The 16979-nt window shown below is 40.6% G+C and overlaps 2 protein-coding genes across 2 annotated transcripts in view; one reads left to right on the top strand and one right to left on the bottom strand.

Moving 5' to 3' along the window:
- CCDC146 (coiled-coil domain containing 146) overlaps positions 1–6797 on the top strand; it is a 115935-nt gene extending 109138 nt beyond the window's left edge. The window contains exons 15-18 of the mRNA XM_006882601.1: positions 2282–2410; positions 3072–3209; positions 5168–5416; positions 6594–6797. Of these exons, the coding sequence (XP_006882663.1) occupies positions 2282–2410; positions 3072–3209; positions 5168–5416; positions 6594–6797 (720 nt within the window). The remainder of the gene's footprint in view (positions 1–2281; positions 2411–3071; positions 3210–5167; positions 5417–6593) is intronic.
- Positions 6798–11923: 5126 nt separating this feature from the next.
- GSAP (gamma-secretase activating protein) overlaps positions 11924–16979 on the bottom strand; it is a 112288-nt gene continuing 107232 nt past the window's right edge. The window contains exons 27-31 of the mRNA XM_006882600.1: positions 15541–15660; positions 14661–14722; positions 13303–13404; positions 13047–13146; positions 11924–12015 (exon numbers count right to left, since the gene is read on the bottom strand). Of these exons, the coding sequence (XP_006882662.1) occupies positions 11924–12015; positions 13047–13146; positions 13303–13404; positions 14661–14722; positions 15541–15660 (476 nt within the window). The remainder of the gene's footprint in view (positions 12016–13046; positions 13147–13302; positions 13405–14660; positions 14723–15540; positions 15661–16979) is intronic.

The following is a 16979-nucleotide window of genomic DNA, read 5'->3' as shown; positions in this document are numbered from 1 at the left end:
AATGTTCAGATTTAGAGGAGTATCTGACAGACAGCAATTTGTGGAGCAGTTAAAGATAAATCCCTTATTGTGGGGGTAAGCGTTAGTTAAAGTGTTGACCCCACCCTTAGCCCAGTGCCATTACCCACTTGCTTCCCAGCTCCACCCTCCACCAGGATAATCCTTCTCATGTTGGTTGGTAGGTTATTTAATTTCTTCTCTGCAAGAGTTAATTCCAATCTTAAGAAGAGTTGAATAGAAAACTTACCATCAGTCTTGCAACTGCACTTAATTATTTGATTGTCTACTTGGCACTAACTGTGTTTGCCCTTAAAGGACGCGATGTGGAATGTCTGGCTTTAGGCAGGCAGTTTTGTGCTCTGCCCTGCAGCACCGGATCCCTGTCATATCCTGTTATTTGGCATAGCTGCTGTGTTGGTTTGGGTTTTTAAAACTCCCTCACCCCCCAAAAAATAATTCTTCTCCTTTTGTTGCATCATTTTCTGAAATCTCTTAAGGTCTGCGTTTTTCCCAAGAAGTAATTTGAAACCATATTTAATCATCTAAGAGTCTAATCTGAGGATTATTATGAGTCACATTCTCAGAAGGCCTGTAATAATAGCTCCATTTTAGGGATCTTAGAAATCACATGAACTATTTTAGAAAGCAGGAACATTATTTTGTACAGAAAAAATTACCAGGTTTTCCTCAATGGGCCCATGAGGAAATAAAGTCAATCAAGATACCACTTTGACAATCAGTCAAGATGCCATTTTGATAAGCAAAAACCATAACTTTATTTCTTATTTAATTAAAGAACATTAAATATTATTAAAAAATAAGATAGCAAATGTTTATATATGTGTGTTCACAGGCATTTTAATTCTATATTAAGTATAATTTAAAATTTAGAGGGATAAGAAAGAAAATTAAATTCTAATTATTTATGTCACCATACATAACCCTTCACTCAAATTATAATTTTTAAATTACTATAAGAAGGTAGTTCTGGTGGTCTAATGGAAAGAAGCTGTGCTACAATTCTGAAGGCACACGGTTCACCGGCTGCTCAGTGGAAGATGAATGGGATATCTCCTCCCATGCGATTTACTGCCTCTGAAAACCTGCCATTGGATAAGCTATGGGTCGGTTCCAACTCTGCAGTACACAGCAAAAACAACAACAGAAATGTACCATGTAAATACCAACAGTAAGAAAACTGGGGTGGCAATACTAATATCAGACACAGTATATCTTAAAGAATGACTAGCATTAAAGATGGGCTTTTTAAAACAATTATTTTTGCAGGGAGGATGGCCATAAGTTAAAATCTTAAAATTCTACCTTATTAAAACAAAACAACAACAAAAACACAACCACTTCTATCATTCTTGGGCCTGTTGTGTTTCAAATATGTTATTTCCTTCAGAGAGATAATTGTGATATTAGGCATTGTGATAATAGGCATTTTGCTTCCAGTTGACAATTGAGGAAACAGATTTAGAGATGATGAATGATCTGCATGATTTGATATTGCACAGCTATCTAGTAGCTGAAAAGACTAACTCTTGGTTTTCACCATAACAACTTTGGATTTTCAGCAGAAGCTGAAAAATAACAACTCTTGGTTTTCACCATGGTCCACATCTCCCTTGTTAAACAGCCAAACTTGTGACTGCTGCTTCTATTTGGAAGTGCTCGTATTTCTTCATCTACTTCCAAAATCTCATGGATTCCATAAATATCATTGATCGTAATATATGACATTGGAAGTTCAGTAAAAAAATATACAAATATTTTAGCCTGTTCCTCAAAGACTATGCACTATAATTAACTAATATCAGTAATTAAGAACATCATTCTTCTTTGTGAAGCCAGTAAGCTTATTGCAAACAAAGGGCTTTTAAATGGAACTTTGAACAGTCTTGCCCAAGAGTGGGAAGTCCAGTGTGCTACTTATTTCTTCACTGTAGGTTGTCACAGTGCCAAGCTGTGTATTTTGAGTTCACAGTCACACAGCATCACATAATGTGAAATGTGAACATAGTGATCTGAGGACTGGTTGTGAAAGAAACTTTTTCGTTGATGACTCAGAAGGCACCTCCTTGCTAGCAAAGTCCTTTCTGAGCATCCCTCATAATACTATGAATGATTGAAAGTACTCCTTAACCATGGATCCCAGGAGAACAATTCCCTTCTACCCTTGCAAGGGTTTTTCCTGCTGAGGAAACTCTAAGGTCTTGAGCTCTGTGATCTTACTAAGCATTAGTTTGAAAACTAACAGTTCTTTCTTGTTTAATAGTTTTCACAGTGTACAGACAGAATAAAAGACTTGGAGAAACGGTTTGTAAATCCTGATGGTAAGAACAGAACCCGCCTCCTTCCAGGGAAAGATCTGACTAAAGAACAAATGATGAAAAAATTAGATGAGGTACATGTTCTTTCTTAAAGTAGCATCTGTTAGCCCTTATTGATACTAGTTCCTAAATACCCATAGTACCGTCTCTTTTTGTGCAGATAGACCTAGCCTTCATTATTCTAGACGTTAATACACTCCCTTGATTTCGTAACAAAATCTAAGATTGGTTTATACTCTTGTGAAAAGATGTAAAAACCAATGGTTTCAAAGTACTAAAGTTACCTTTCACTGTCTGAAGGAGCAGTTTCGTTTGGGTGAATTTTCCCTCTTTAGATTAACAGGGAAGGGCCTTATCTTGAAGTCACCAGAGCTCCCCAATAGGAACATGTTAATAGGCAGTGTCTCATCAAGATGGTTGAGCTACTCCTAGTTTACCATGGGAAGAAGAACCCTAGACTCATCTGGAGTGAGCTCGAGGCAGGGGCAGTCTTGAGTAAGACTTTCAGGTGTATTTTAGCAGCTGGAAATAAAGTTCTAGAGACTTTTCAGGTGCATTTTGGTAACTGGAGAAAACCAAAGTTTTTCAATAGAGATTAAAGCTATGGGTCTCTATTAAGTAAGGGGCAGGGCGGGGTGGGGGGGGGCAGCAGGGGGAGCAGTGCTCTAATTAGGAAAGATGATTTCATTGTACGTGACTTTCTTTTTCTTCCTGTTGAAATGGTTTCGATCATAGTTGGAACTACAGCTGGCCATGAAGGAGGAGAAGTTACTGGAGAAGGACTTTATCTATGAGCAGGTGTCCCGGCTCACAGACAGACTCAGCAGTAAAACTCAGGCCTGCAAGCAGGACACGCTCCTCTTGGCCAACAAGGTCTTTTCTCTCTTCTGCCCTTCTCTGCTATTACCTTTCATTTCCCACAGACTAGTTTATTTATCTAGAGTAAAACACTGGAGAGGAGGGCTTTTGACTAGGGAAATACCAAAATGTAATGATGCTCATTAGAGAATTGTCCAAAATAAGTTTCAATTTTTTTTTTCCTAACTCGTTCTACACTGGAGAAACCTAAGCTTTTCAGTGACAGTCTACAAGTTTCACTTAATAAGGCACCTACTCAATAATTGTTACCTTTTGTATTTCATCCCCAGAATTAAATCCTTTCTAGTCCTTTGTCATTGTCTATCATGTACTCAATTCTAGAAAGACATTTACTGAATAGGTAAACACTCAGCTCTGTTCCAGAAATAGTTCCGGCACAACACTTGGCTTCAGATTATCCAGTAAACAAAGCAAGCACGGGCTTACTTCCTTACGTTCTTACTTACTAGGTAATAGTGGGCAATTTCACTTTTTTCTAGCGCCCCCCACCCGCACCCCCCGAGATTGCACTTTTAGGTATGGTCGGCACCTATCCCTCTCTCCTGCCCCCTCCCAACCCCACAGCACCCTCCTGCAGAATCAAAGCCTCTCTTAAAATTTACAGTCCCTGACAGGAATAGAGTACACAGTGAGAAGGGAAACTCTCCTTACCTGGCTTACTGAGCATTCTGGCTGCAGGCACTCTAAGTAATGAGGAACTGAAAATCGTAAGCCTCCCACCCTATTTTTATTTGGGTTTTACACTTCCCCTCAGACTGCTTCAGTAACAGACACTTGAACAGCCCCCATAGCAATTGTGCAATTCACAGCTTTACTTCAGAGAGTAAAGCCTACGACTCATGGAGGCTCATGAACTTGGCCTGAATTAGTACGTCCAGTGTTGCTGTAAATGTTACCTGCCTTTTGTAAGGACGAAATCTCCCTTCCTTAGCGGAAGTCACTTTTCACCAAGGATTTGCTTGCCAAAAGCTGATGGCAGATTCTCTCTGGAAGCAACCGCAGTGCTTGAGAAGTGCAGATCCTAACTACATTTGTGGCACGGGGAGGCTGCAGCTTCACTAAGTTCTTTCCTAATGATTTCTTTCTTCTTCCCACCTTCAGTGCTCTTTACCTGGTGCATCTTCTGCTTTTAAACACTTAAAAAGGCAATCTTCTGAACATAAGCAGGGGTAGGAGGTAGAAAGATATTCAGATCCCAAGTTTGTGATTTACGAACACCAGCAGGTAAACTTGAAAAAATAAAGAATCCTAAATTTTGGGTTCATATCTGTGAAATGGGTTGTTTTAGCTCAAGTTGTTGCAAACATGACACAATTCCTCCTTTATCGAGAGTGCCTGAATTGTTTCTGGGACTGATTGCTTATTTATTTCTTCAACCAACAAACTTTTCTTTTTTTCCTAGAGTTTAATACATGCTTAACACATCAGTGGCCCAACCCTGTGTGGTGCTCAACAGAACATGCCTTTCCAAGCCCCTCATTTCTTCTTCTTAGCTTTTGGTTCCTGCAAAAGGTTTCACAAAAATGGAACAGCTCAGGAAATGCTTAACACAACCAGAATAATATCAGTCTTTGCTTATTTGTAGAAGAAATTGGAGTTGGATACTTACACACACACACACACACACACACACACACACACTCTCTCTCTCTCTCTCTCTCTCTCTCTCTCTGCACATAGGTAGTTGTTTTTGTTGCTGCTCTTGTTAGGTGCCATCGAGTATGACCCACCATGACCCTATGAACAACTGATGAGAACCTTGCCCTATCCTGTGCCATCTTCACAGCCTTGGACACACTGAAGCCCATTGTTGCAGTCACTGTGCAACCCACCTGATTGGCATTTAAAAGGATACTAATTTTAAACATTTTATTCAACATTTTCTTTTTAAAAAGATGCAGAAGTCTTCATGGAATGGTGTGTAGGCTAAGCCTTGGGTTGTTTCATTCTAGATGAATGACTACCAGAAGAAGATCAAAGAAGCTACTGAAAAACTGATGGCTGTCATTGCTGAGCTGTCCATGAGACAAGCCCAGGTCCTGGAACTCCAAAGGGAAGTCAGGGAGAAGGAAGACTTCATCTACTCTTGCAATTCCAGGCTGGAAAAGGGTCTACCACTCAATAAAGACATCGAGAAAGAGTGGCTGAAGGTGCTTCGAGATGAGGAAATGTATGCATTGGCCCTTGCTGCAAAGTCTCAGGTAAGTTTTAGCTCCTGTGTTGCATGTCCCAGCTGCACCAGGAAAGGCAGTCTTAAGGTTGCCAGTTATCCCAACAGACATGAGAATGCAACCATTCCACCACACATACAGTCCCCCAGTCATTAGAAAGGCGTTTGTGTTCTTAAAGATACTATATAGACAAATTGAAGAGAAGTCAGTCAAAGTCCTACAGTATTTCCTGGAGAATACTTGTCAAGCACCAAATCTCACTCCACGTCCTTGTGAACTACTGTGGCAAAACCATGGTCTCCACTGGCATGACAATGTGCATGAATCTCTTCCACGTGCATCTGCCGTGGCCTCCACATTATGTGGAGCCCTCCTGGCATTCGGTGGTTGCCTCCTCTGACGGGCACTGCACCTAAAGTTCCTCATGGATCTCAAAGCCACACCTTTCTTCTCTGACACTGACTCAGCTCAGGTCTGTCCACCACCTTTGCTCTTAGCTTGCGTACCCAATTCTGCCTAGCCCCATTACGCTTCAACATTCTTAGAAAGAAATTGGGCATCTTTTTCCAAGGAGACTACTACACCCTGAGACTGCCGAGTTCCCACAGGGATGGCTAGTCACTCCCTAGCCCAAGAACATAATGCAGTCCAAACACCAGGGACACCTGACCACAGGGTCGGCTTCAGGATATCTCCCCCCACCAGGACAATATCTGGCAGTCAGACTTTATCCAGAGAGCCTGTAACTCACCTGCCTTCCTCCTCCATGGTTCTTTTTCATGTCGTGAAAATTCCTCTTTCCCAGAGGCACAGGCAGAAGTTTGAGGTCCCCGAGGTTCGAAGCAAGCTGCTGACCAGCTATCCTCTGGTTTCATTTTGTTCCTTACCTCTTTATAACATTTGCTCACAAAAGGAAATACACTGTTCTCCCTTTTTCAAAACATAACTAGTGTTTGATGAAAGATCCTGAGAATTAAATCTAGTCAGTAAAGAGCCCATTTTTTAAAAAAAAAACAAACCTTAAGCCCCAGGCACAGAGTGGCCCTCGAGCAACAAAGCCCACGGCAGTGAGATGCACCATGTTGTATGTGTGTGTGTGTGTGTGTGTGTGTGTGTGTGTGTGTGACAGAGAGAGAGAGAGAGAGCCCTAATAAGGAAGTGTGACATCACCAGTTTTCCGAGGACTTAAAAAAATCATTCTTTGCAGGAGTTGTCTGAAGAAGACAGTCGCCAGCTCCCCAGTGGTGTTTACACATCTGCGGAACAGCGTCCCAATGCCTACGTCCCCAAAGCGGATGGCACTCTGCCTTTGCCGAAACCATACGGTGCCCTGGCTCCTTTCAAACCCAGTGAACCCGGGTCCAACATGAGGCACATAAGGAAACCTGTTGTAAAGCCAATTGAAATCTGAATGTACGCCCCAATTCAGGCTTCCCGAGAAGAGAGCTTGAACTAGGCTTCCTCACACCCACAGTTGGAAATGTGAGCACGAGAGTCCTAAATTATAGACCAATAAGGTACAGTTAACCCACAACAGAACCCAGCCTTGTCCCGTGATGAGGAGTAGGGCATCAGATTGTCCCACAGTATTGAAGCATGCGTTTGAATTGCTCATTTCTTATTTTTTCACTCTGTATAGTGATTATCTTTCAAAACGATATAATAGGCAAGGTGCTGTAAAAATGCAATGAGAATAAATATTCAAAGTAATAGTGGATTTTGTAATTTCAAATTGTACTTTTTTATTATTATTACCAATTTTAATGAAAATTTACAGAGACTTTGGATTTCCATTTATTCACTGTTGCAGGTTTCTCCCCGCCCATCTCTCCCCTCTCCCCCAGTTTACTCTTTGAAAAGCAAAAGAAAAATTCTTTCATTGTTATATAATCCCTCCTCCCAAGTCCACTCCGCTATATAGCCTTCGTTCTGGACTCCTGTCATGACAATAATACCTAAACATTTTGCTACAAATAATTGGGCCCTAACTTATTTCCCTTATAAATGTATATCTTCTCAAACTCATGAAAATTCGGAAACTAGCCTACCAAAAATCTCAAAGTATTTCTAATATCAAGTGTATGAGAGTTAAAAGTGAAGTCAGTCTTATTTAATCTGTTACTGTTGTATTTCATGTATCTCTGTTTTTAAACAGTCATGTGTAGACCATAAACTTTGGTTTTTACATCACTAGTATTCTGACATTATCATTATTTCATACTGGCTGTTGTTAGGTGCCATCAAGTCAAGTACAACTCATTGTGACCCTGTAACAAACAAGAGATCTGAACCCTGTCCCATCATCTCTGGCACACTTGAGCCCATTGTTCCAGTCACTGTGTCAGTCCATTTCATTGAAGGTCATTCTCTCTTTCACTAACCCGCAACCTTTCCAAGCATGGTATCCTTTTCCAGGAATCTCCTCTTTTAACAATATGCCCAAAGTATGTGAGACGAAGATTCACCATCTTGCCTCTAAAGAGTATTTTGGCTGTACTTTCTCCAAGACATACCTGTTTATTCTTTTGGTAGTCCATAAGATGTTCAGTATTTTTCTCCAACACCACAACTCGATAGCATCAATTCTTCTGTCATCCTTTTCTATTGTCTGGCTCTCTGATGCATAGCAAGTGACTGAAAAGACCATGGTATGAACAGGACACACACGCCCCAGTCTTCAAACTGACATCTTTGCTCCTGAGTAATCTGGCGAGGTCTCTGACATTTTCCCAGTGAAATACATCTTTTGATTTTTTGGCTGCTAGCACTAAAGGTGTTAATTGTAGGTCCAACTCGGATTAAATTATTGACAATATCAACATTTTCTCCGTCTATTATGATGTTGTATATTGACCCATTAGTGAGGGTTATTGTTTTCGTGATGTTGGGATGCAAGCTATATTGAAGACTGTAGTTCTTGATCATCTGCAGCAAGTGCTTCAAGTCCTCCACACTTGCAGCAAGCAGGATTATGTTATCTGCAGAATGAAGGTTGTTAATGAGTCTTCCTCTCATCCTGATGCCACATTCTTCATAAAGTCCAGCTTCTCGAATTATTTGTTCAGCATCCAACTTGAATAGATATGGAGAAAGGATACAGCCGTGAGGCACACTTTTCTTTATTTTAAACCATGCAGTGTTCCCTTGCTCTGTTTGGACAACAGCTTCTTGGTATAGTTTACACATGAGCACAATTCCGTGTTCTGGGATTCCCATTCTTCTCAAAGTTAGCCAGAGCTTGTTGTTACATGTTAGTAGTAGTAATGTATCTTATTTCACAACTCTGGAAATGGAAAACATCACTTTACTTTCCTTTACTAAATCAAACAAAAGCTTAAGAGCTTTTCCAAATTGTCATACTGCCAGACTAGTTGGAGATTTAGTCTATGAGTCCAGAATCTGTGTTTGAATGGGGACCTGAGCAACAGCAGGTTATGAATGAAATACAGAAAGTAGCCACATTCTCCTTGCCTCTAGGCCTTTGTGATCCACATTCATACATGATCCTTGAGGCCATGCTTATGCAGATTGGAGTTTATGGCAAAAACCCTGAGGAGGCCACTGGGATTCTGAACTAGGAGACTTCTTGACACTACTGTACCTACTTCTGCTAATCACAGGGTGTAATATTCATTCCAAAGGTTGTGGGATTTACTAAGGAAATAGGTCGGGGGGTTAAAGAGGAAGACAAAGCTCATCACACAGTGAAAGTCTAGGTTCAATCAAGCAACAAAAATAAACTCAGGTTTTCTTGCTCATCCAGCAGGCCTCGTCTCCTGGCAGTCCCAAGTCAGCTCTTCTGGCTTCATCTCCAGGGCTCTGTCCGACTGTGCCTCACCACTGCCTGACCAACTCTCCCTCCTACATTAGACCCACAGCTGTTGATTATGTAGGAGATGCTGAGCAATGATGAATCATGTGCATGTAGTTAAGGGAGCTAGAGACCACACATTCAAACGAGGCTAAGTGGCTAGAAAAACTATTTTTTTAAAAAAACAACAATTTTCAAAAGCCTGAATGCCATAGCCTGAATAAGGCAAATTTCATTCTTTAAAAGTGCTATCATTGCTCCTCAGGACTTTGTAGAGGTCCCTGATAGTAAACCTTGCCAAAAGCTTCTTTGATTTCTTGACTGCTGGTACCAAGGGTACAAATTGTAGATTCAAGTAAGATGAAACTGTTGACAATGTCAATCTTCTCTCCATCTATCATGATAGTGCTTATCAGCCCACTCGTGAGGATTTTTGTCTTCTTGATGTTGAGATGTAATCAGTATTGAAGTCTTTGATTTTCTTCCAGTAACCAGTTCAAGTCTGCTTCACTTTCAGCCAGCAGAGCTGTGTCATCTACATAATGCAAGTTGTTGAGTCCTCCTCAGATTCTGATGTCACATTTTTTATCGGTCTAGCTTCTTGAATGACTTGCTCAGCATACAGACTGAACAGGTATGCCACTCTGCTGCGGGCCGCAGCCAGGGCCAGTGAGGGCTGTCCTGAGCCAGGATACTCGTGTGCCCGGTTGTTTCTGTCATTCACTGTTAGACACAACACCCATCTGTAAATTTGTTGTACTAGAGGAGTCATTTCCATGTTGCTACTTACTTTATAGCTTACATGTATATATGCTTCTCACTTACTCTTATTAGTACAGAATTTGTCAGTTTGCTGTTCTGTGGTGACTCATGGGTTGTTACGACGGTAGAAGCTATGCCACCGGTGTTTCAAATGCCAGGGTCACCTCAGCTGGTGACCCTCAGCAGAGGTCCTGGAAGAAAACAGACTAGAAAGCAGGACTGGCCACATCCACTTCTTAAATAACAGACCTTTGAAAACTCTATGAACAAATCTGCTTATACCAGTTGTAAACTGTGTATTGCCAATTAAAGTCAATTTTTTTTTAAAAAAAGTGACTTAGAGAATATTTTTAAAAGTATCAAGGAATTAAAAAAAAAGTTTCAAGGGAAAGCATTATCTTTGCCTTGCTGATTTGGCTCCAATATTTTGAGTCTCAGTGACCATGAAGTGTTTGACCTAGAAGGGAAATTCCAAAGGATAGACTAATTTCCAGGACATGATGATTTTAGAAAAGTCGAATTCCTATACCAGCTAAGAATTATAGTTATTTTATAGGTTCACTGAAGGAAACAATGTGACAGAGAAAATCAAGGAATTAAAGGCTGAGCCCCGGCAGTAACAGTATTCATGGGTCAGAATGAAGTCATTGAAGAAGAAAGAAAACAGAAAAGAGATGTCACAGAATCTTGTGGGATATGTTCGTGAACTCTTGATTCAAACAGAAATTCAAGCAGGAAGAGTCAGATCAAAATTTTGAGTGTTTTTTTTTTTGTAGTGGCTTTATTTTTCAATATTACTGAATATTTTCAAATATAAAAAACTTAAAAAAATTAAATACCATTCCATCTTAGCCATCACAAACAACAATTAATATTCTAAATACTGAATGTACAAACAACTATATTATAAATTATTTCATACTGGAGATAGAATATTTCAATTGTTCCAAATTCCATTTTTTTAAAGTCTCTTCTGCTTATATCATTTTTATGTAACATTTACTTTTTCTTCTTATATTATTTAAGAAACACAACTAGTTTTTGTTTTCCTAAGAACAGTTCCCTGAATTTTTAAAGCATACAGTTGACCCCTAGTCAGCTCGGAGTGGGGGTGCCCACTCCTTGTTGTTGCTGTTGTTGTGTACCATCGTTGGACTGACCCACAGCTGACCCTCCAGCAGGTTTTCAGAGGCAGGTAATCACACAGGAGGAAACTGCCTATCCTTCTCCCATGGAGCAGCTGGTGGTCTCAAACAGTGTGTTTTCAGGGATTACAGTGCAGCTTCTTACCAGAAGGGAAAAAAAATCCCACCAGAGCTCCCCTCCTGCCGCTAAAATCTCATTAAAACCATTTGTTATTGCAATGCGTAAGTTAGTGTAGTGATAAACTGCTCATGAGAGATTATAACCTACACACCATAGTCTCACACACTTGAACTTGGTACAATAACAAGAGGGGGGCAAATGTGTGTACACGGGCCCAGGCAATTCAAAGCCAAGTTGTTCAAGAATCAACTGTATTTTATCTCAGAATGCAAGGAGACTAGTTTAGGGGCTGTGTGGTTCCTAGGAAAAGAAGGCTCAGAAGAGCATCACTTTTGGCACTTTATCTTCTTCAAATTATCATTTCTTTGTACTCAACCACTCATCTGAGGATGATTAAATGTGGAGGAAGGTGGAGCTGTTTGTTGTTAGATGCAGCTGAGTCCTAGTAACCTTAGAAACAACAGACCTCAACCCTGCTCTATCTTGGGCCCTCCTCACCATCTCTGTATATGCTCATGTATCGTTACAGACACTGTGTCAATCCATCTCCATGAGGGTCTTCCTCTTCTAGCGCTATCGAAACAAGTACCAACCTGCAGTTCAATGGCTCAGGAATCTATTTGATCTTGGTCAACAATTTCAAATGCTGCTAAAGTAAGGTTAAAGTAGTGGAAGCTGATCTAACTGCATTTGCTCTTTCACAAACCTAAAAGCATTGTGGTATGTTTCAGAGCTGCTTCTCCAACAAATTTTGCATCCACGTTGTCATGTCCTTCAAAAGCATGCTGAGCTGGGGAGATAAGAAAAACAAAGAGAAAGCCATGAATAACAAGACAAACAAAGAGAAAGCTATGAAGCCATACATTACAAAACTTGTGCCCTAACTCTAGTTGAAATCAGTTCTTTTATTTCATTTAATAATGAGATTGTGTCCTTTAACAATGTTTTCATTATTATTATTATTATTATTATGTGTGTACTGTCAACTCAGATCTGACTGGTACAGGAGGAGATTTTCCCTCCTTCTCCAGCAGAACATCTGGTGGATTTGAACCATACACCTCTAGGATTGCAGTGCAGCTTCTTGCCACTAGGCCACCAGAGCTCCTTTTTCTTTTAAAAATTTTATTGTTGTTGACTTGCCAATCCTAAAAGTTGTTGTTATTGTTGTTGTTGTTCTGTGCCATCGAGTCGTTTGCGACTCATAGAGACCCTATGTACAAGAGCCCTAAACGCTGTTCTATCCTGTGCCAACCTCGCTGTCTCAAACACTTTCATTCCCACCACTCCACTCACAGAATTGACCCATCTAATCGAGGGTCTTCTTCTCCACTCTCCCAACATTTATTATTTTTATCATCATCATCATTATTATTATTATTACTCTGTGTGTAGATTGTGTCCTAAAAACTATAATGCATAATCAGTATTGCACAGAAGCCAATAATGTGGTAATAACCTCAACACCAAGAAAGGGTATTCACATCAACTAAATGTCCTTTTCTCACTGCTGTCGATTCAGTTCTGTCTCATAGCAGCTTTCTTAAGAAATAAATGGCAAAGGGAGGAGACTGCCCAGTTTTCTCCTTTGGAGTCGCTGGTGGATTCGAACCGCCAGAGGTGAGCAGCCTTTGGGCTAACAGAACAACTAGCTACAGGTTATCCTTCCGTCTTCACTCCAGGTAGTAAATTGTGTATTACTAATTAAAGCCAATTTGAGTGGCCCTACTTAGAAGTAAAGAATGCAGTAAAGATGGATTCACACATGCATGAATGGAGAATGACTGGCGTGTCAAGGGAAAAGCAAGAAAACCCGGTTACCTTGACTGGAAGACTCTATGTCTGTCAGTATGTCAGTGAAGTAGCTGAGCGGCAGAAAATCTGCACTGAATGATGGCTTGTCAATCCTGGGATTCCGAGGCTAAAGGGGAAGGCAACTCTGGTATTAGTTGGTTTTCCAAAGCAGACACACATTTAAGTAAGGTGATAACTACAGTTGCTGCTCATGTGGATATGTTCCAATTTGCAGATAGGATCCAAAAACATTTCACGTAACTGTGCGTTCATACACACTCACCTGTTTCGTATAGTTTTGAAGCAGCTGCTTCACATGGTTGCGTGAAATGATAGTGGAACTCACAGGGTGATCCCAAAGTCGGCTGACCTTCTGACCAATAAGCTATGAGGCAAATTGAAAAATACACAAACGAGAATACATCTCATACCACAGTAAAGAAATGGATAGCGCTTCATAATTTCTAAATATGATTCCAAAATACCTGCTTAGTAGAAAAGACAGGCATTTTAGGGTTAATAGACCTTTGAGAAATGCCAGGTTTCTATGAGATATGCTTCTGACTTTTGAATAAATAGTCCCTCCACTGCTACCCTGAAAAAGGCAGTTAGTTACACACTGATGAAGCCAAATTTTTCTGAAATGGAATGCCTCTGCTCCTCTTCAAAAGTAGGGTTTTGCATACCAGCCCTAAAGGATGTTTTGACAGGAAACAAAAGGTAGCAGGCATATTTATACCAACTCCTCTCCAATGTCTTGTCAGGAAGGAAAAAAAAACCAACAAATTTTTCATTCCCTTAAACTCTGAGGCAAAAACAATCAAATGTGGAGACCAAACTAAGAGATACTCCCTGGAGAGATGCAGCCATGGAAAACATGCTTTGTTTTATGTTCTTGCCTCTGCTTCGGTAAAGCAATAAAGGCAAGCTGTTTCAAAGCAAGTCCATGAGGTTCAGAAAGGCAACAGGCAGCCCTCTGTGGGAGGGTGGGGAAGATTCTGCCAGACAGACAAGTGTTCAAGGTATGTAAACAGCAAGCAGGCGGTGGAGGCTCTTGGGGTCAGCAAGTTCATGGACTCTGAGGCTCTGGAGACCTTGCCCTGGAATTTCATATTTTCATAGTATTTCTGACTAAAAGAGCTATGATTCTCTCATTTAAAAAACAAAACACAACCAAGGAACACCTGTGCAACTCTTTCTTTCATGCCTCTTCTTTTTCCTTCAACCTGAGAATATATTCCTGCTCTGGTGGAAAGCGTAGTAGGAGGAAATCTGGCTCCAGAACCTTCTGACCTTACCTGTATTTAAATTTCTTACCAAATTAAATGCCAAAAGCACATGTTTTCCCTCAGACTCACAACTGTAAATATTAGTGTGGTTTTCTAAGTGGAGAAAATGTCCAAATATCCCAGGTGGTTGTGTCAAGCCAACTGCAAAGCCAATAAGCAAAGCACTTTGTAGGCCCAGCAGGGACCAACAGGTGGGTGGGGACAGATGGGGTTTTTTGGAAAAGATTGGGAAGTGAAACAATTCAAGTGACTAGAGCTCAAAGAAAGCTCACTCATGCTCTTCTTCCAGTAAGACAGTAAAGGAGGCCCATCCCAAGGCTCAGTGAGAAAATAAAATCTAATTTAGGATTACCGGAGGAAGCCGCATGATGATGCTAAACTTTAATTTTTCATTCCTCTCTGTGTTGTCCAGATCTACAAGAAAGTTATATAGAGATTGGCAAACAAACAAAACGTTCATTTTAATACCTCAGCAAGTTGGTGATATTTCACTATGTGTCATTATGTATACCAACCTTGTATTCTCAAGGTAAAATCTAACAACACGCTGATTCTTATTTTTAAAATTTTTATCTGAAGAAATGGGGATTTTTTTTAAACATTCTTAAGTAGCATGCTGCCAATAGCAAACAAATGTATTGATTTAAAAAGGCACGCTTTGAAGAGTGGTAAAAATTTTACTATTAGCAAAATTCATCCATAATATTACACAAATAATTTAAGTGAGAGAAATTACACTAAAAACCTTATGTAAAGTTCAACTTCAAATAAACACAGCATTTCCAATTAATTTTTCTTGAATTTTAAATCTAAATTTGAGAGAAGAGTCAGTTGGAAAAAAAGCCATTTCCCCAACACTGAAAAGAAAGCCTGCTTTCTCATAGCCTCAACTACCCTCATGTTAAAAAAAAAAAAGGAAATTTAATAGCTTTATGTATTTATGTAGATCCAGAGGCCCTTTGGGGCCTCTTGAAGGCCTAAGGCACTTTACATTGGTCCATTTAGGAAAGAGATATTTACAGGAAATAAACTGTGTTTACCAAGACAGTCTACATTATTTGTAAGGACCAATGCAAAATGAGAGACTTGGAGTTTGAGAATTTAAAGATGGCAGCAATAGAGTACGTGAACTGCACACAGCAAGTCACTGCAACACTGCACGCCCAGTAAAAGCTGGCCCATGGAGGTGCCTGGGTTAGAGCTGGCACCCTGGCAATCTCGATGTCTCTTACCTTTCATGAGCCTTGTGACAGCTGTTTCCGTGAGAAGCAGCACTCCATTATCAATGTAATGGAGCAGGTTATGCAAAGGAAGACAGTGGACACCGAGAACCATGTGAAGTGTGTGAAAACCTAGGGTGAGAGAACCAGGAGATAATAGTCAGTGAGCATCTCAAGCCTTCTAGAAGGAATGAACTCAATGATGTTAATGATGATAATTAGAGGATGTTAAACTTAGTTCCCTTCTGGGCACCTAAAATCAAACAAAATCCACTACCCATTCTGATTTAACAACCTCAGGCGACAGGGTAGAACTGTCCTAGGGGGTTTCCAAGGCTATAATCCTTACTGAAGTTGATTGCCACACCATTCTACCATGAAGCTGCCAGAGTCCAAGCCATCAATTTTTCAGTTTGAACTAGAGTGCTTCAACAATTGCACCACCAGTGTTCCTGGTCCCTTAGAGGCAACTAAATGTTCTCTAGGGTTGAGGTTCCAAATTTCCTCCTTCTAGGTAGAACTGATGCCTTTGAGTTGTGGTGCTGGAGAAGTGTCTTGAACATACCACGGACTGCAAAGAAAACAGGTAAGTCTGTCTTGGAGAGGGTGAAACCAAGTTTCTCCTTGGAGGCTAGGATTTTGAAGCTCTGTCTCACACACTTTGGGCACGTGGCCTGGACCTGTCCTTGGAGAAGGACATCATACTCAGAAGGGTGGAGGGACAGCACAGGAGAGGAAGACCCCCTGGGTGAGACAGATTGATACAGTAATTGGGGCAATGGGGAGTTGGTGTGTTGGAGTCAGTGAGAATGGCTCAGGACAGGGCAGGCTTCAGAGCTGTTGTATATATAATAGGGTCATTATGAGTCACAGATGACTCAATGGCACCTAACAACAACATATCAAGACCAAGAACAGTGCTAGGGATATAGTAAATTTTCAGTAAATATACATTCCTTTCACCTGGGTCACATAATAGGGAGAAAGAGGACAAAGCTTACTCAGTGAAAATTAGTCTCACACAGCAACATAAACAAAGTTCAATAACATATCAGTGCTATTAGGTGTTGCCAAGTGAACTCCAATTCATGGTGACCATATGATCAGAACTTCGTCCAATCCTGCAGTATCCTCACAATCTCTACCATGTTCAAGCCCATTTTTGTAGTCACAGTGTTAAGCCCATCTCACTGGGCTCTTCCTCTCCTTTGTTCACCCTCTGTGTTTTCAAGCATGACGCCTTTTGTCAACTATTGGTACCCAACGGGAACAAGCCCAAATAGAAGACAACGTTTCACCATCTTTGCCTCCAAGGAGCACCCTGGTTATACTTTCTCCAAGACAGATTTGTTTTCTCAGCAGTCTATGGAATATTCAATACTCTTCGTCAACACTACAATTCAAAGGCTTCAGTTTTTCTTTAGTCTTATCCATTTTTCAACTTTCACACA

This window comes from Elephantulus edwardii, unplaced genomic scaffold (assembly GCF_000299155.1).
Source record: "Elephantulus edwardii isolate Elephantulus edwardi_28Jun2011 unplaced genomic scaffold, EleEdw1.0 scaffold00022, whole genome shotgun sequence".
NCBI lineage: Eukaryota > Metazoa > Chordata > Mammalia > Macroscelidea > Macroscelididae > Elephantulus > Elephantulus edwardii.
This window is presented reverse-complemented; position numbering and strand designations above follow the sequence as displayed.